General features: G+C 34.6%; 3 protein-coding genes across 3 annotated transcripts; 2 read left to right on the forward strand and 1 right to left on the reverse strand.

Moving 5' to 3' along the window:
• The first annotated feature begins 960 nt into the window (after nucleotides 1–960).
• LOC122586483 (uncharacterized protein At1g21580) lies at nucleotides 961–9,210 on the forward strand. Its single transcript, XM_043758466.1, has 10 exons — nucleotides 961–4,305; nucleotides 4,491–4,686; nucleotides 4,787–4,937; nucleotides 5,051–5,150; nucleotides 5,339–5,413; nucleotides 7,250–7,334; nucleotides 7,471–7,741; nucleotides 7,861–7,903; nucleotides 7,976–8,079; nucleotides 8,484–9,210. Exons 1-10 carry the CDS (start codon nucleotides 1,065–1,067, stop codon nucleotides 8,898–8,900), a joined length of 4,683 nt encoding a protein of 1,560 aa, XP_043614401.1. The 5' UTR covers nucleotides 961–1,064; the 3' UTR covers nucleotides 8,901–9,210.
• A 1,750-nt stretch (nucleotides 9,211–10,960) lies between these two features.
• LOC122589856 (PHD finger protein EHD3) lies at nucleotides 10,961–16,125 on the forward strand. The gene is made up of 5 exons (XM_043762175.1): nucleotides 10,961–11,430; nucleotides 12,863–13,081; nucleotides 13,163–13,462; nucleotides 14,297–14,383; nucleotides 14,817–16,125. Exons 1-5 carry the CDS (start codon nucleotides 11,215–11,217, stop codon nucleotides 15,672–15,674), a joined length of 1,680 nt encoding a protein of 559 aa, XP_043618110.1. The 5' UTR covers nucleotides 10,961–11,214; the 3' UTR covers nucleotides 15,675–16,125.
• Nucleotides 16,126–19,118: 2,993 nt separating this feature from the next.
• Nucleotides 19,119–20,558, reverse strand: LOC122587649 (nuclear transcription factor Y subunit B-3-like). The gene is made up of 2 exons (XM_043759819.1): nucleotides 20,495–20,558; nucleotides 19,119–19,753 (listed from the first exon to the last, which is right to left on the reverse strand). Exons 1-2 carry the CDS (start codon nucleotides 20,556–20,558, stop codon nucleotides 19,119–19,121), a joined length of 699 nt encoding a protein of 232 aa, XP_043615754.1.
• Nucleotides 20,559–20,777: the final 219 nt, after the last annotated feature.

Raw genomic sequence — 20,777 nt, forward strand, 5'->3', positions numbered from 1 at the left:
TGATTAGGAGATTAGGATCAAAATGACTAATTAATAGTTGCCTACTTATTTTTAAGCCATGTTTTAGCCTAGATCGAGCCACTGGTAGCATGTCAATACCTATACCCCATTTATTATACCTCACTAATCTCAAAGAGAAATTATTTTCTTTCTTTTAAGGCTATATGTTAGTATCTTTGTATAATATGATAGTAGTATTATACTATAATATATGCCCCTAACCCAATTTTGTAATGCCCTCAGCCCGCTACTTCAATTCTAATAACGCACACATTTAAAAATTGATTGTACATTTGTACATCGTGAGAAAATATAACGGAAACACGGGACATTAGTATCATCAATATTTTAAAATTTCAATAACAAATCTAACAAAGGCGACAATCATTTTCTCCTTCCTTGCTCCATTTAACGGCTTTTATAAGGCTCGCCAGTCATTTACTACATTTTTTTGCCCCCACTTAAATAAATTCCTAGATCCGCTTCTGGTCACCTCTAATACCACATTGTTAGTTGGCAAAATGTTTAATTGATTGAGTACATCAAATTATTGAGATTTAAAAGTTCACTACATACAATCAACAACCAAATAATTTTAATGCATAATTCATTAAATTTTGGACCTTAAATTTTATGAGTGTATTTTTAATGCATGTGTTTTTTTAGCTGGGAGTAACAAAACACAACAAATAATTGAAAGATAGAGAGGCATCTCAGGTTTTACCCAAAGTCTTGAGTTCAATTCTTTTGGATGATAAGTCTTGGGGTATTTTCCTTCGAATACTTGTAACGGTCTATGGTCAATATCTTTTTGTCTAGGGTACATGCAAGACTTTATCACTATATGACGAGGTTTCCGGACTTAATGTTGGGGAAAAAAATAAAAATGGAGGGACTTTTGAAAATTTTGGGCCTTTCATTGATTGATTGATTGATAACCATTCAGCCAGCCGTCCAAACGCAAATAATCCAAAAACCCAAATCAATACCCAAACACCTTCCTTTCTTCCCTCCTTCCCACACAAAAAAACAAAAGTCAATCGCTTCGCCGTCGTTATTTTCCGATGGAATTCCCGCCGTTCAACCACCACAATAACAATAACAATCAAAGGTACGTTCTTCTTCCGCCACCACCTGTCAACAATTTCCCCGATGACCGTCCAAATCTATACACTCACCACCATCTTATTCATCTTCCACCGCCGCCGCCGGGAACTCTCTACCCTACCCACCCGCCACCACCGCCGCCACTTTCCGTTCCTCCTCCCCAACCGTCTTACAACCCTCACTTCACCTTTCTTGACGCCCAAAATTCATTTAGGGTTTCTAATAATAATCAGTTTAACCGGTTTGATTCGTCGGTGGCGGATTCGCATCATCGGGTTTATTCGTCGAATTCACAATCAGGTGAGAATTATTTGAATTTGAATTTGAATTCTAGTAGTAGATATAAAGATAGGTTTGTTGATAGAATTGGGACTAGTTCTAGGAATTTGGAAGATAATAATCTAGATAATTACGAGCCTCGTTATAAGTCGATATCGGAAAGTCAGAGAATTTGGGATCCTCATGGTGATGATGAGGATCCGAAATGGGTGATGAATAAGAAAAAGAAGAAGAATGGTAGGGATTACGAGTATGAATCGAGTAAGTCGAATAGGGTTAGGGAAGGTAGAGAAGAGTTTAAGCAAGTGCAAAAGAAAAGTGTTTTACTTAGGATAGGTAAACCGAACAATACGTCTAGGAATAATAAATCTAAAGGAAACGTAGGTGAATCGAAAAATAGTAATTCCAAGGGTAAAGATAAAGGTAAAGATTCTAGTTTGTATAAGGAAAAAAAGAAAGAGGAAGATAGAGAGGGAAGTCCTGTAGATCTTGATGTGTCTTTTAAATCCAATACGTTAGTAGCTAAGGCTGTTGTAACGCCCCCGAGTCCTTTGTCTGATAAGAACAAAACGCACCCTAGGAATAGGAAAGGAAAGAGAGCTGATGAGTTTAATTCACCGATATCAAAGTTTGGTGACCATTCAACTCAATCTGCAGGCTCCCCACATAGGTTAGATAGTCTTTCTAGTTCTGGAAAGGCTTCAAAGGATGTAGGGGATAAAAAATCTGGTAATGATGGCGTGGATGGTTCTTTGTCCGGTCGAGTTGTAGATGAGGGTGGTGGCAATGGAGGACCTGGACGCTATTCGTTTAGGCTTAAGCAGAAAAGAAGGCCCGTATTGGTTGCTGCCGTTGCATCTAGTTTTCAGTTTCCAGAGAAACACGAGAAACCTGTCAAGAGTAAGAATGTTAAGAGTAGCACAATTACACCTAAGCCTGGTGCCATTCCTTTCACCCCACTAGAAAAATTAGTTTCCAGTAAAGTGAACGAATCTCCGAAGGCTATGTCTTCTGAGAAGGATGGTTTACAAGTTGAGAATCCGAGTCTTGGTCATATAAATAGTTTTGGTGATGAATCCACTGAAAGCAAGAATCTAACCGAACAGAAGGTATCTACTGTAAAGGATGGTCTGGTCATTGATCTTAACCAGCAGCTTAGTGAAAATGAAGTCTCACTGAATCTTGACAGTGATACAGAAAAGATATCTGCAGATGTTGAGAGGCTACTAGGTGGCACTGAGATGTCTGTTTCGTCAGGGCAGGATCAAATTAAGATTCAGAACCCCTCAACAAAAGAATCGTATGCCAATTTTGATGCAGCCAATGTTTCTTACAGTTTGTTTGATGATGAAACAGTTAAAGTGCAAGAAAGGAATACTACTCATGAAATGATCACAATATGTTCTAGTTCAGAGGAGATTATTATCATATCCCCCGAGGTCAGTGATGTTCAAGATTCATTTGATATATCAAGAAAGGAAAATAAAAGTGAATTGCTTGATGATAGTAGTAAGGAAACATGTTTCAAAGGGTCAATAGAGTTTCTTGAAGATGGCCCCAAAGGTTCTCCAACTGATGTTATCATTAGTGAAGATAATGCAGTGCCAAGTAGTTCACACAAGCAGAGTTCTTTCGATAAAGATGTAGTTCCTTTATCAGTTCAGACACCAAGTCCAGACCATAGGCAGCTTAGTACAGATGAAACCTACATGGTATCAAAGGATGATTTACAACCGAGTATGATTTCTTCATCTGCTGACACTGGTGGGCTTGGTACCCACTGTGATAAAATAGTGGAATCTATCCTTGATTTGGCAACTAATATCGCTTCTTCCGTAAATGTTTCTAGTTCCCTAGGCTTACAAACGTTGACTAGCAAATCAGCAGATAAAACAATATCGGATTCCTGTCTTACTATGAATGATGACACTATTCGTAAAAATTGTGAATCGAAAGATGGTGCTTTGTCAAATGGCCCCGAGTCATTTGTAGATAATTCCAGGACTAGTATGAAATCAAGTCAACTGGAAGAAACCAAGACAGTCTCATCTTTATCTCAGGGTAGCAGTGTCAAGACTCTGGGTCCCACTAATAAAATTCAGAAACACAGTTTCGCAATGATAAAACCTAGTCATGTTCCTGCAGTTCCTAGAGTTTTTGCAGGTCGTTCAACTCCAGTCTTTACTAATTCTAGGATTATTAAACCTGCAACCAGCATTACAAAGCCCAGAACTTGGCATCGATCTACTAGCAATCCTATTCCTCCACCACCAAAACAAATTGGACTGGGTCAAAACTCTTATGTTCGTAGTGGTAACAGTCTCGTAAGGAAAGGTTCTCCCGTGACCGCTGTTGCTAGTGTCCCACCTGCTTCAAATTCTTCTGTATATCAATTGAATCCTTCAGGCCAAATTGAAACAAGAAATAGTGCGGGATCAGGAAGCCAAGTGCATAGTGCTCAGTTTAGAACAGGTGGATCCAGTGCTCCTGTTGTGAGGCCCAATACACCACCTTTATCAGGAAGTACCAAGTTACCGGATTTCCCAGCATTCTCAAGGGATATTCCATCTTCGCCACTGGATTCTCTGCCTGCATCTCCTGCTGAAGAAAATTTTTCTGTTCAAAAGGTACCTGAAGATCAAATTGGTACATCTAGCAAGTCTGAAAGTCGAAAGACACTAGATGAAGGAGCTGCAGTAAAGAAGATACATTATGTGAAGCGGAAATCAAATCAACTGGTTGCTGCTTCCAGTAGTGACCAATCCATTCACGAGTTAGATAACACCCAACCGTCAACATCAGATAGCTACTATAAAAGGAGGAAGAATCAACTTGTTAGGACATCTATGGGAGATGACTTGGCAAACACAGATGTGCTTAAGGCATCAAAGGTCAATATTAAGCTGCAGTCTGGTAAAGGTTTGTACTCTAATTATCCCATCCTTTTCTTAGTTCTATTACTTATAAAACGTTATGTTAAAGAAGTTACATGAGTTGATAGCAATTCAAGATGAGTGTAAGATTGTATCCATTTCATAATGTTTTCCAGATCATCCATCTTCAAGAAAATTAATTTCTTTACGTGATTCATATCTTGATACTAGGTGTATCTAAGAAGTTTAAACACTTGGTATACCCTTCAGTCTGGACTCTTAGTTCTCAGTCGTCACGGAAAGATGGTGTCTCATTACATCAGAAGCTGAGGCCCCATCTATTTCCATGGAAAAGATCACGAAACTGGGGAAATTTGATGAATATCTCAGCTTTTATGACGAGTAGTAGTTCGCCATCTTTGATCAGGTATATAAGCATAGCTTAAGGGGTCTTTTTTGCATATGGCCTCCTCTGAATTGATATTTCGGTTTATCTTTGAGAATTCAACGTTGGATTGTTTTTCTAGTCGCAAGTTGCTGTTATCAAGAAAGAGAGAGACGCTCTACACAAGATCAAAACGTGGGTTTTCTCTTCGTATGTCTAAGGTGTTAAGTGTTGGTGGTTCTGGATTGAAATGGTCAAAATCTATAGAGAGGAATTCAAGAAGAGCTAACGAGGTTTGTGTGGATGTAAATAGTTATTTCTTTATATATAAGTGGTCAAATTGCGAGACTTGTATTGCATGACTCTATGATTGTTAATATTTTGTAAATATGTCCTTTTATTATAGGAAGCTACGCTAGCAGTTGCAGCAGCTGAAAAGAAGAGGAGAGAGCAGAGTGCCTCAACTTTTGTCGCTGCTGAAACAAAGAAAAGGAATAACACGTCGAGTAAGTCCAGATAATAATAAGTGGCACCCTAGTGGGCCAGCATAAAATCCTGGTGTAGCAGATGGATGTTTAAGCTCTATGTTGAAATTGTTGTGAAGTAGATCTGTTAGCTTCTGATTTGCTTCTTAATCTGGGATTTCAGTTTGACTTTTGGTAATATCTCTTTTTAAAGCTGTGTTTATGTGCAGGAGATCGGATATTTCGTATTGGTTTGGTCAGATACAAAATGGACCCTTCAGGCAGGACAATTCTAAGGATTTCAGGTGGTCCCATCATGGTTAATATTATGATACTTCGTTACTTTTTGGTTGATTATTATGATTATTCTCTAACATCATATTTATGCAGACCTCGTTCAAAGGATCATATGCCTTAAGCACTATTTCTGGATACTTTAATAGAAGATATATACCTTTCCATATATTTTTGGCATATGATAAATCTTACTGTTTAGATCGAAATTTCAACTGCTGCTTTGAGCTGTAAATGTAGTTTGGGATTTTCAGTATGTGTATTACTGCGTTAGGTTAAGGATGCCCCAAGTATTGGGACGATATATTCTAGAAAGTGTCTTGTCTATGAAGGTTATGAATCTGGATGCATAAATGTCCTTGATTCTCGATACAAATGGGCTTTCCAACATGCTTTCTTTAGATACTAGCAAAAGAAAGCAAATTCTACATCGAATTTTAGAATGGACGATTACTTCAATGACGAAGCTTTGAGGAAAAGTCGAAAACATTTGCTTCGCTCTTGTTACTGAGTTTTAGTACAGCTTTTTGATACGATCTGGATTATATACTATTAATTATATTATTATTAGCAAAGTATTATTGTTGCTATAGATATTCTAAGATATCTTTAATACTATTATTTAGTGAGCTTGCTAATCAAGCTATAGGATTAGTATTTATATAGATCATTAGGGCTGTAACAGATTTATGGATGAGTTAAATTAAGGTCTTAAGACTTTAGGAGATCCTTGCTTCTCGAATTGCAAGAACCCCTTTTATCGATATGAATCTGATTTGATTCGTATCACTTTTATGTGCACATAGGCACACACATATATTGATACATATATACATAGCTATATATGTACACAATGTACTTTATATGTTAGTTCGCCCCATGATCGGCAAGCTTTGAAAATCCAGCTTCGGGGCTGCCTATATTGACATTTTCCACTTTATATTTTCTGATCTAGATACTATGAGAAATATATATATATTTATTAGCCAGATATGCCACTTTCTGAAAACGAGTGTTAGTATCCTCTTGAGAAGATAAAGTTTGATTTTAGATCCATATTCTTATGGCATCATAATAGTAACTGGTTTATCTATATTCTGCCATGCTTGCGCACAGATCATCTAGAGGTAGTTAATGTCAAGGTGTGTGATGTCTACTTTTTTTTTTTTTACGCATCACCTTAAAAGCAGATATTAACATACATAGATTAGGAAAAAGTTTGTTGAAGTGATTCTCTGATATCCCACATATGAACAAATCCTCATAAGCATTAGTCGGTTAGATGTGAAGGTATGATGTGAACTTTAGGAACATCGGGTGACTCAAATTGTGCACTATGATAACTTAAGAGGGATGTATACTTAAAGTTGATAAAGTAGTAGTATATTCTTATACCCCAGTATAAATCATTTAAAGTTTTACAAAATGTGAAGCAATTATACACAACTGAAATCGTCTTAAATCATTTGTATGTATATGTTTAGTGATCAGTTTTAACTATTTTTTTTTTAGTATTGGCTTGGTGTTACAAACTGAATAGCCAAATTTACTTTATTGCTACTTAGGGTGTTAGTATATCTATGTGTTGTTATCATGGTAGTATTCATTTTATTGGTTGCGTCTGATTATAATGGCTTATGAAGTTTCATAAATCTCTGTTGGTTAATGACGAGTTTTATTCATGTTAAGCCATATCTTAGAGAATGTGCTAAGACGGTATGGGTCGGCCCCTTGCTTTTTATTGGATGATATTGATTCTAAATCATGAAGAATTGGTCAGCCGATTATGAGAGATCACCTTCTCTCCCAAAACCCTAGAAATCTACTAACAGACTTATCATGTGCAGATGATGACCCTTCAACATCCGTGCAGTCAAAAGAAGAGACCAGGAGGCCTTATGTACCAAAGAGATTAAATATTGGCCATGATGAGTATGTAGAATTCGTGAAGGATATATTTTATCTTCAGCTGAGAATTATGTTTTGTTGCAAAATATCTACTTGGATTTATAGCATGATTATCATATATACCCGATTACATTTAAACATATAGTTATATCATTGGCAGATATGTACGGATTGGAAATGGTAACCAGCTGGTTAGAAATCCAAAGAGACGGACACGCATCTTTGCCAGTGAGAAAGTTAGATGGAGTTTGCACACAGTCAGATCAAGGTTTGCTAAAAAGAAAAAGTATTGTCAATTTTTTACAAGGTTTGGCAAGTGCAACAAGGATGCCGGGAAATGTCCATATATCCATGATTCATCTAAAGTTGCAGTCTGCACCAAGTTTCTGGCTGGTTCATGCTCCAATACCAACTGCAAGCTAACACATAAGGTTACTCTTTATATATATTCAGATACTTGACTTTATGCACCTTATATAAGCTGTATATATGGATTTAATTAATTTTCTATTGTTTACACTTTAAGCCTTTTATTATGTTTCCTTTTCAGGTCATTCCTGAAAGGATGCAAGATTGTTCCTATTTTTTGCAGGGTGAGTTTTGTTGCGTCTTTTTTATACTTATTGATCTTACCGAGATCAAACTTCTGACTCATTTTGTGGCAGGATTGTGCTCAAACAAAGATTGTTCTTATAGACATGTAAATGTGAACTCAGCTGCTTCAGTTTGTGAAGGTTTTCTCAAGGGTTATTGTGCAGATGGCAATGAGGTAGTGATGGAGTTGATGTCATCGATATCTCTCATCTTACTAATTCTGTTTAATTTATTCTCTTGCCTGTTCAAAAGACAATTTGTAGTGGGCCATAGGTTGTGGAAGTCTGAACTTAGGAATCTGTTGGATAATATGATAGTATTATGACATGATTAAGTACAGATACATGATAATAATATGGCATAGTAATACGACATTAATAGATAATCGGGCAAACACTAGTTAGTACTGTAAATATTGTTGTAGTTGCCGTATTTATATTTGGTATACAGGTTAAGGAATTGTGTAATTAACTTCTGTTACTAGGTTTACGAAACTCTAATCTGTTAAAAAATGTATCACATGCACACAGCCCACTAAGATTTAATAGTGTAAAAATGGATCATATCTCTAACTTGCAGTGTCGAAAGAAGCACACATATGCATGCCCAGCATATGAAGCCACAGGAGCATGCTCTCAAGGTACAAAATGCAAGCTTCATCATCCTAAAAATCGAAAAATGGGGTCGAAGAGAAAACGACATTTAACAGAACCAGAACAGAAGAATTCTAGGGGTCGCTATTTTGGTGCTTTTAGGGCAGCAGGGGCAATGCCGGTATTTGAAAAGCATCAATCAAAGGATGATAACATGGACATTTTTTCTCAAGAAGGGAAACTTGCTGAATATATTAGTTTAGGTTTTAGGAATGAGGGTGCTGGGGAAATGATGAGTGACCAGAGAACAATGTTGGTTAGTGAGCCTTCAGGTTTAGGTACAGCCGACGATGATGAGTTGATAAAACCCATCAGAATAATGAAAAGAATTGTGCCTCAATAACCCATGTGAGTGTGACTTGGGTGTGTTGCATGGAGGGCTGTGAAATGGGTCGTGCACATTTTGTAATTCGTTGGAGCTGTACTTTACTTGAAGCAGAGCATGAGTGTCATTGCCTATGTAGTAGTGATATCTGAGTTTTTTGGATTTTCTTTTAACCCAAAAGAAGAATCTAGGAAAAGAGAGGTGTATACCATACCTATAGATTTTCAAGTCGTGTACGATAGGAAATAGATATGTATTTTGTTTTACGATGAAGACCAAAGTGTAGAATTATTTTTTGGAAAATGAAATTGTATTTTATTTGTTGAAATGTTTGTTTCTTCCTTTTTTGCGATTTTAGATAAATAATAGGTTCCATTGTGTTGAACAAGCTGAAGATTGTGGAAGGAAACAAATGATTAAATAAACAAAAAGTGAAGGGAAAAATAATTTTTAAATGAATGGTATCGTTCAAAAAAAATAAAAATAAAAAATAAATAAAAAATAAAAAATGAATGGTGTATTTGTGGACTAAAGTACGGGCTTGGTTGATGTCACATTATCACGTCCGTTTTTGGTTTTCAGGCACATGGACGGATTGATATGTCTTAATGTATCTCTACAGCTCTACTACAGTATTTGTTTTCTTTAATTGTTTTAACCAAGTACTCGTATTTAATAAATTTAAAATATATTTTTTTAATTATTAGACTCGTATCCAACACTAAACACGAGACTTACGATATTACTAATATTAAATCTTTATACCATTCAACTCATAAAAGGTTTTGATTTGTAAATTGAATATGTTGTAAAAACTAGATGTTCAATTTACATGTTAAGGATGTTATGAAACAAAAAATAAAATAACATAATAAATAGATATTAGAATCATATATTTCCCCTGTGATTACTATTATGTTTAAGATAGAGGTGTTGTATATTGATCTATCTTACGTGATTTGTGTTGTGTTCGGGATAGTAGTTGTTTTGTATTAAAAAAATTAATATAATGTATATTTATATAATTTAATATTGTGTAAAGAATAGCTATCAATTTTTTATTTTTAATATTTTCTAATAAAATAATGTTTATCTTAAGGATTTTAACTTTTAATAAACTAATGGTCGACATTTGTATATCTTTATATTTTTATTTATATAATAAAAAAGTCAATAAAAGTCAAAATTGAAAATTTGATGAAATCAGGAGATGTAATTGGTCAATAAATTATTAGAGCAACTGTGTTTTAGTATAATAAAAGATTTAAACATTTTTACTTAACATATTAATAATACTTTTAATAAAATAATGATTTTTTAAATCTTTGATTGTTTTCATTTTATTTTACTGAAATGATAAGGAAAAAAAATGAATAAAAATGATATTTTCAAAATGTTTACAAAAATCCTTTGTAAATCAAAAGAGAATATTTGAAATAAATTAAATCAATTAACTAAAAAGAGAAAATTATGGTATAATCATAGCTTTTGATTTAATCTAATGGGCTAATATTAACTTTATTAGTAAAGTTATTAAAATCCAATTATAAGATGATGACAAGTGGTAAGGGATAAGATTAAAAAAAAAATTAGTGTAATTTACGTGTCCCAATCTTATGGTTTTAAGAGAATATTTATGTTAATGTTAGGATAACATATAATTTCTCTATATTATATATTATATGTGTTATATTTACCTTAAAGAAAAGAAATCCCAAAAGAGAAAAAAAATCGACCGTAATCTTGAAATTTTTCAACGAAGTACAATGGTTGTTAGACAAGTTAAAAAAATACATATCCGTTTACAAAAATTAATACATTTTACTCAAACGTTAATATATTTTTTTATTGGGTAAACTAAAAACAAACGTTTTATGGGAGATTTAAGTCTAATAAGTATTTTTAAGAAAAAGAAAAAAAAAAAGAGGTTGAACAACTAACGATCCTAGACACCCTTTCAAATAGGATGTCTCGAAAAAATTGGAAAAAAATGAGTCCATAGAAATAAATTTTTGAGAAAATGAGTTGATAAAAGTGTGAAGGAAAAAAAGATTTATCGACCGAGGATAACTTCGAAGTATTCCAACTGTCCTTAAACACAAAGACAATCCCCCACTAACATCATCATCTCTTTCAAAATTTTAAACACACTAAAAATTCCACCCCTCCCCCCTTTCTCCCCCATTCATATTATCTAGGGCTAAAAATATAAACCATACTTTCAAATCAATAAAAATATCTCTTATTATCATTAAAAGCAATAAACTTTACTTGATATTCTATTAGGGTTTTCTCTAAAGTTTTGTGGGGTACTGGAATCTTGAAAAAAGATATGATGGCTGATGAGGAAAAGGCAATAAATGGGTTTGATTTTACAAAAAGTGAAGCAAAAGATAGTGATGGGATGCTGTCTTTGTATAATGGCAGTAGTAGTAGTTTTGGTGAGGGCAGTTCTGCAGATGGGATAAGAAGATATACAAGGCGGAAACGTCGAAAAACGTCTAATTCGGATGATGATGAATTCATCAAGATGGAGTTTAATGATAAGGTATACTATACTTTTAAAAATATATAATTTTTTTTTGTTTTATTAAATCTTGGTTTTGTGTTTTCTTTGATGATTTGATGTTGGTATATGTATATATGTATGTATGTGTTCGACTGTAGTTTAGTTTTCGTGATTTGGAGTGCTAAAGATGATTAATTGGTACTTAGAGGGAAGGTTGATTTGAGAACCATATAGTTAGTGGGAACAAAACAACCTTTTTTGACCCGTTGATTGAATAGTATAAGGTTTGTATTGAATCTGTTAATAGGAGATTAATGTGACATATGTGAAGAAAATTTTCGTATGAGAAGCACAAAAACTTGAGAGCAAAAGAACCCCTTTTGGGCCGTAAATTGAAAGAAGTTAAGGGTTATTTTGAATTGTATATACATGCAGTTTTCATTTTACGTGTGAAGCTGCTACATAATTTTGTTTATTTTATGAGTTTTTATACATAGGAATCAAACACGTATCCACATGTGAAGAAAAGGGTTCATATAAGAACCATATAAAGTTTGAGAATGACAAAACCTTTTTGAGCCATAGTTTGGAAAATATATAAGGCATAGATTGAAACTGTTTCGTATAAATATCTGAATTTTTCTTCACAGGTGAACAATATAGCATGCATCTTTCGTATTTCTTCTCATGTGAAGAATAGGACGCCTGTGACAGTATTTTAGCGTTCTTTTGTTCTCATGATATATTTTGGTCTCAAATGAAACCACCCATACTACCTAATGATTCAAGTAAATAAAGTTTGCAAAGAGTTAGGATTTTAGTACCTTTTATGTTTGCCCATACTTCTTTGTGCAGATCACTTGGTTAATATTCATTGTAGTAACTAACTAACTACTAACCAGGATACAACAATATTGAAGGGCTCAGTAGCTTTCCTCTCTGTTTACAATTGGGAATTCAACCATTTGGGGTCGCTCTCAGCTCTCTAGAATCTTAATATTTTAACTGTAGTATTATGCATCGCAGTAAATATCTTTGGGTATCACTTAGTTGACTATAATCGGAATATTGTTAGGATTAGGGGAGGTATGTTTTGGTAAGTAATAAGTATACTTGGAAGTATTATCCTTCTGTCAGTGAAGCCACTTAGTCTTGAAGTCTATAACTATACAAATGATAGAATCAAATCATCCGAACTAACTAGATAGGATATTTCTTAGTGTTAGATGATTGTTATGAAATGCATATAGCCTTGATTTTGTGCATAATTATGCGTTCAAAAACATGCATCTGTACTTCAGGGTCATTTGTGTGGCTGGAAATTCCAAGCTTCTTTAAAAGCAAATTACTCTTGGATCATAAAAGTGAATATTATAAATGGTCTGCAATTGTATTTGACCTGTCTCATGTAAGGAGATATGTTTCTTGCTGATCTTATCTTTTGACCTGGATCAGTCTGTTTTTTTTGCAGATAAATGCTGGTGATGGTAGTACTGCAGATCAAAGTGTTGGCAGGTTGGATTTTGATGTTTCTCCTGTTCGGCAAGGTGAATGTTCTCATAAGCATGGTGAAAAGATTGTCTCACAGCAGACTTATCAGTCACAAAATGGGCATGACAATGGTGATGGGGAATGCATCCTAAACACTGCTATGGATTATCCAGAAGGTGGTTTTTCACCTCTAGTAAAGGTAAAATATTTTGTATAAGAATATTGGTCTCTATATGTATTTTTTGGTTCCTTAGATTCATATAAGTTTTTTCTTGTGCAGGAATCCCTAGATAGCGTCAAAAGAAGTGACAACCAAATACATAGTCATGCTAAAGTTTCTCATTTCGTATCTAGTGAAATGATAAAACAATCAGAAGATTCTACAATAACTGAGTCGTGTGAACAAGCATTCTCTGATATTCTAAACTCGGACAAATTCTCTGAGTTACGTGGTCTAATTCTCGATACTTTTGGTGTAGTTGATGTTAACCAAATTTTGGGAGTTAACGCTATAAGTTTGAAGATAAAAGATGGAGCTTATGAAACTGCACCAATGCTTTACCTTAAAGATGTCCAGCAGGTTTTTTTTTTTTTTTCAAACTTTCACTGTCTATTAAATTATCTGATTTACTGGTCATAGTTTCTGTGATATTTGCTGATAACATTTGATGATCTAACAAGCACTGTAGTTTGAATAAGCCCTCATAGAAACCTTACAAATTGCAAAGCATCGAAATTTTGTCTGACCACATGATCATGATTGTCTTCTCTTCTACACTGCATATCTTTGTCTGACTCTGACTTGCATTGGTTCTTTGTTCCATCAGGATGTCAATCCTTTTTGCGCCTATTATTTTAAAGCCATATATGTGTTAGTCAAGCTAGAGAGATGGAACCTATTCAAGATTTCTCCCTTTGTTTAAGATATGAATTTTTGAGTTAGATTAGTTAGGCGTATCATAGATGTTATTGCAGGTCTGTGTGATGTGTGTATCGAGGGTGTTCATTGCCGGTTAAGGCTTTTTCTATCAATTGTTTAGAATCTCTTAGATTAGGGTTTTCGCATGCTCCTTATTTTTGGTCTTTAGTTGTGTTGGTAGGAAAACATGCTTATATTTTGTTTCAAGTGTCTAGTAGTCGGGGTACAGTTTGATATTTGGGAAAACATAGTTCTGCCACCTGTCATCTTCATAATATAAATAATATTTATTGTAGCAATGTAGCCAGAATAAATGAAATATGAGCTATGTAATCACGCACTATCACTATAGAGTGGATTTTGTTCTATATCATCTTTATTCGCATTTGCTAGTTACATTCATGATGTACGTATCAACGCACTACATATTGTTATTTAAAGGGGACCGAGTTTATTCTGTTAACTGATTTTTCCAATTTCACCAATTTTGGATAGGTATGGACAAGGCTTCAACATTTTGGCAATGAGGCGGTTACAATTGCTAAGAGTCTTTTTGATAAATCTAGGGATCATTATGAACAGGTATCATGAACTAAAAACAATGGGATATTTTAGGTTTATAAATTTGTATTATCTCCAACTGGTCAAATTGTATAAGATTTAGAAACTTAACGACAAATGAAATGGTCATTTACATGTTGAACAGGTAAATCGGGGTGAAAGTTTCACAAATTATGAAATCAACTCTTTCAACCTTCTAAACCTGTCTATGGCTTTATGCAAACAAGATATATATTCTTGTTTTTTTTCTTTATACTTACTAAACGTTTATCCATGAAGTCAAAAAGTTGGACAGGGAGTTTTGAATACGAGCTGTCTTACAACTGTATTGACCCAAACCCAATTTGATGTATTACCCAACCCACCTGTTTTGCCACCTTCATATAAGAAAATTTATAAGATTGAATGCCGACATATCTTTTCTTATTTAACATGTTTAACATATCTGCAACAGTTTGTTAGGAAACCAAGGGCAACAGAAGCAAACAGTGCCTCCAACTGCCGGGAGTGTAGAAAAAAAGCCGATGTCAGAAACTGTTTAGTATGTGATTCATGTGAAGAGATATACCACATCTCCTGTACAGAACTTACAGGTACACAAATTCCACCCAAAAGTTGGTATTGTGCCAGCTGTGTCTCAAACGGAATGGGATCACCTCATGATAACTGTGTTGCCTGTGAGAAGCTAAAAGCTGCTTCTGCCGGGGCTCCGAGAATCGACAAGTCACAAGATGTACCAAATGGGGTTTTAGCAGACTTGCATGATGTGATTGATGAAAGTCCAGGGCCTAAGATTTGTTTTATTTGCAAAACCGAGGTGAATTCTGGAGACAATTTTAGAACATGTGGGCATTCTTTATGCCCTCACAAGTTCTATCACTACAATTGCTTAACCTACAGGCAGTTGGGTGTCTCCGGTCCTTGTTGGTACTGCCCGTCTTGTCTATGTAGACGTTGCCTTGTGGACAAAGATGATGATCAGATTGTTCTGTGTGATGGGTGTGATCAAGCGTTTCATATCTACTGTACAACCCCACAACTTCATTCTATTCCAACTGGTAGTTGGTTTTGTGGAAAATGTGACAGGGAACTGAAGCGAATAAGAACAATGAAAAGGGCGTATGAGAATATGCAAAAGAAAGTGAAAGTAGAGGATGAATCGGAGCAGGCAGAACAGGAAGCAGTGGGTGTGGTGAATGGAAGTGAAAATATAACCAATTCTGGTGGTGGACTTGACATGCTTGTAACTGCTGCCAAAACACTAAGCCACGAGGAGACTATCAACTTGGATACACTTAGGAATATCATATGAAACATACTAAATGTTAGTAGAATGGATGTACAAGTATTTGTGGCAGCGCGTGGAATGGGGAGTCTTTTCCTAGGTAGTACATTACATCAGTGATCAGGGCCATAGTTAGGTTTGTACACTTTTTAAGCTGGTTTTGGGTGTGAAAGGGGTCGTAGGTAGCTGTAAAGTGAAGCCAAAAACGTCGCATGAATACTTCTTATGTTACCCTGAACAGATGGTGCATTAGCTTTTTTTCTTTTCTTTTCTTTTCTTGGCAAATGTCTGTAAAACTCTGGAGGTGGGATGACTGTGACTTAAACTTCAACTTTTGGTGTATCATTTTACTGACAGGGATAATGAAGCAGGTATAGTGATGGTGTTTCTGCTGCTAACTGAAGAACTCATGATTTGTAGTTTTTCTGGAACATATGCACAGAAAATCGTTTTATAACAGGATTTTTTTTTTCCCGTGCACCGTAGTGTTTAATTACTGTAGGATCTTACAGTTTTACCAGTCTTTTTTCTCTTATTCAATTGCCTTTTCTAAAATAGATAGTAACTTATTCTTGAGTTAAAAATAAGAGGAACCATATTATTAGTATTTGTTGATTTTGAACTTGAGAGATTTAACGGTGCGTTTGATTGCGAAAAACACCTTTTGTTTTCTAATAAAACATGGAAAACAAAAAACGCGATCTAATCTTAGTTTTCCAAAAAAATTTCTTATGAGAAACAACGGTTTTTTACTTTTTAAAAAAAAACTTAAAAACATTTTTTTATTGTTTTTCATTTTTCAATTTCCATCTCTCCTTTACTTTTCTCTCACATTTCCAACTTGTTTTCTAATGAAAAATAAAAAATGAAAATAACATTTTCTAATGAAAACACGTTTTCAAATTTTTTTTTGTTTCTTGTAAATCGAAAACTTGTTTCATTTTATAAAAAATTAAATATTGAAAAAACTAAAAAACATTTTCTACTCTCTTTTCGGCTTAGGCTATCGCTCTGGGGAATAGTATATGAAATCACAAAGGCGACTGGAGAGCGTGGTTAATACTAACCAAAGGCACCCTAAACCTTCACATTTTGATTATTATTACATAGGTTGATAGTATCAGATTCCCTAAAAAACAATAGATACAAGATCTAGAAACCAAATAATTATGGCAATAAGAAAAAGAGAATGGGAATTTTGATATTATTTTCCTTTTCATACCAAAGCACTATTAACTATTTTAGAAACTTCAACAAAAACCATTGGAAACTAACATGGGTGTGATGAAGATTCGGCAAAAATGTGCACAAGCAACACCAGGTGTGTGTTTCTTTGCAATACAATTCACAAAAGAGCATAATGTAAGAAACTATGTGAAAACAGAGCTAATAGCAAAGAAAATGCAAACCACGCTGAATTTAAAGGTAATTAACAAGAAAATATGAACAAATTATTCATGATCTATTTAAGGAGCCTCAACGCTACCATATACACACGCACATTTGGTAATATATCAATAGTCTTATATCCTTAAGTTCTTATACAAAGCAGAAAATATGACGGTAGCCCAGAGAAACGTTCCTGCTCGTGGTAATGTGCTGTCAAGGTCTGTGAAGGCTGTGGTGAACTTCGTGTTATGTCGTTCGTGCTCCAGTGAAAATGACTAGCCTCTGAATGGTATTTTTAGATGAAACATCATGTGAAATTAGTATTATCCATATCTCAGTTTCCAGTTTCTTTGTACACATCTTTGTTAGCTTTATAATTTATGGTGTTTAATTGTAAAATTATATTAGTGGAAGGGGTGTTAATGTTAATTAGTGGAATGTATAAATATCCCCTTCCACCCCCATTTGTAATCAACACTTTACATATAACAAAATCTAATTCTAGTTATAATACCGGTTTTCTCCAATCACACAAACAAACACACTTTTTCACACACTTGATTTAACAACAATAAAGAACAAATCTTTAAATTACAATTGGTATCAGAGATAAGAATTGATACTTTATGGGTGACATCTTGGGATGATATTGAGTGGATTAACACAAGAAATTCGAATACTTTAACATGGTAAAGGGGAAAAGATTGAGAATTTCGGAAAGGAAATAAAAACACAAGTTAGCACAAGGATGAACAAAATCAAGCTATGGATCTCTCACACGTTGTGATTTTGCTCTGATACCAAGTGTAAAATAGGTATTTGAGTAAGAAAGAAGGTATTAAAGCTTCTATTAGGGAAAGTAGGTATTAAAGCTTCTATTAGGGAAAGTAGGTATTAAAGCTTCTATTAGGGAAAGTAGGTATTAAAGCTTCTATTAGGGAAAGTAGGTATTAAAGCTTCTATTAGGGAAAGTAGGTATTAAAGCTTCTATTAGGGAAAGTAGGTATTAAAACTTCTATTAAGAAAAGTAGGTATTAAAGCTTCTATTAGGGAAAGTAGGTATTGGAGAGAATGTAGGTATTAGAACAATGAATAATTAATTGGGCAAAAGGTTGGTTTTTCATTACATTTGGGGGGTTTATATAGTCATATAAATTGCACTTAAACCCCCTTCATAATTACAAGCAAGTACATAGTGAATTACATGATAAACCCTTCATCTAAACAAGCTAAATAACAAGGACATTGCTAATCTATATTTACAAAACACGTACTAACAAATATAAAAGCTAACAATCTTAATGTTGTAACGGTTCATTATTGTATTCGTTTGAAAGTGAAATTGCTATCTGCAAATACATAAGCATCTTATGATACCATCGTGTATGTTACAAGCATTTTTATATATATATGTAGCAGGTTATGTGTTGGAATAACAAATAATAATCGGCCATTCCTATCATTTCTGCTGATATTCATCAGAAGAATTGTTCCATCTTTTTTAATTTGTAGAATGAAGCAATTGACCAGGCTAACAGTTGCCTCATTCTTTAATTTCCTGCTTCATTTGGGCCGGGCAGATTGAATTTTCAAGATCATCTTGGTGAACATTTGAACCTAATTCGATCTTTTACCGTTGTCGCACTAAATGAATGTTATAAAATGAATTTATATGTTCAAAACAAAGTTCATATATACAAATAGCCAATCCAATCCTTATAGGTTTAATAAATATACAAGTAACATCAAATGTTTAGCCTCTGGGTGAACTCTGTTATTCTGTTTTGGGGTATCTCTAGGTAATGTAAGTATGTATGCTTTTAAACTCGACAATTGTTGATGTTTAATGCCTAAATTTTGGAATATGTTTCAGTTTGTAATGCAAATACAATGCTCGATCATTGCAGGTTATTTGCCGATTCATTATATCATCTTACAAATTACGGTCGAAAATCATAGATGTTGATTAAGCAGAAATGCAGATGCTACATGTTTTACACATGCATTGTCTCGAAAATGTAAACAAAGAAAAGACAAATAAAACAAACCTACTTCCTTGTGATACTTATGCCCTTTCGCCCGTTACTCCTTACACTGCTCGTATGGCTCGAAAGTAGCAATTGCAGCAGCAGCAGCAGCAGGCCCAGAAGGTCCAGCAGTTGACGGGTCTTTCAAGAAACCGCCGATGCCAGCTGGACTAAAGAAGCCATTATGATGATGACCCATATGAAAAGCAGGCACAAAAGGAGGCATACCACCAAATGGGCCAGCTGCATGATCAGAATTAATCCTCTTCACAAGCGGCTCGCCCCTTACAGACCCACGTTCACCGCCATCAAACTCCCTGAAACGATGGAGATACACAGTTAACGGCTCTATGTAATCATCAAAACCCAATTTGTTCATAGCCCAGAGAACATCTTCAGCTGTGATGGTCTTCCTCTGCTCACGCTGGCATCGGTCATTAGCTTCACCTGTCACAAAGCTAATGTACTCTGAAACACATTCTTGGATTGTCTCTTTGGCGTCGTCTGAGATTTTGGCGTGAGGCGGGAGGATCTTTCTCATGATTCGGATCACATTTGCTATCGGCATGAAGCGGTCTTGTTCTCGGACAGTGCACTCATTATTATTGTCATCTGTAGTTGATGAGTTGTTGTTATTGTTGGTAGCCTGCATTTCTGGTAGTTTGATCTTCATATCTGATTTTTGCATCCATTATATTGTCAAAAATCATTTTAGTAGCTTAGCTCATTCATAAATAACAACAAACACCAACCAAATAACGACTACATTAGTTTCCTTAAAAGATATCTATGTTATTTTTCTACAACTATATATATGTTATATTTTTCTCCAAAAGGCCACAAAACACATTTCACTCGGATTTAACAGAATAATATAACTCAATCACGCAGTCATTGATCAACAATTACTTTATAATAACTTCAAATTAATATAATAATGAAAGTTAAAGTCAAACCTCAAGATTTAGAAATTATGGATAGAAATTGTGTATCCAGCCCAAGATTTAGAAAACTCACTTCACCAATGTAACAAGCAAGATTTAAAAACTGTTGAGAGGTATGACCGCCAATATATCTTAATTTGAATGGATTGGGTATCCTTGTTGTCATAAAAACGCAGAAAAAGCTAGTAGTATATATAAACGCAGAAAATCATCGCAAGAACTAATTAGTTGGCATGCATACAAAACACTCAAGGGGATCTAGTTACTAATTAATTAGCCCCCCTATTTAATTAATGATCGTAAAATTTACGTACATGCACAAATTAAAGTTCAAGCAAGCAAGCCCACTGTCCAGGAATAAGAAGATAGAACAAAAGAGAAAAGAAGTACTAAATTAATTAACATGCATTATTGCAAATAATAAGACTTGTCGTTACTACTATTTCTGTTCGGTCAATTTTATATACAGTAGTACGTATGTATGTACCAGATGTAGGGTGGATGGGGAGCTTATGGAAGCCATGGAAACCTTCTCCTCCTACATGTTCCATTTTTTTTTATATATATTATTCTTTTTTATTTTCTTTTCTCTCTAAAATACTATCGTTTGGCGATAGGGAGCATGCATGTTAATTTGTAAAATATGTGCTATCTTCGAGAATCCCTCTCTCTCACGGGCATGCATATATGCCTATATCCTATTGAGTTAGAAATAAGTCAATGATGACTAGTTCAACTGGTCAGAAATACTCCCAGGTTTTATCTAAGGT

Source organism: Erigeron canadensis, chromosome 2 (assembly GCF_010389155.1).
Source record: "Erigeron canadensis isolate Cc75 chromosome 2, C_canadensis_v1, whole genome shotgun sequence".
Lineage (NCBI taxonomy): Eukaryota > Viridiplantae > Streptophyta > Magnoliopsida > Asterales > Asteraceae > Erigeron > Erigeron canadensis.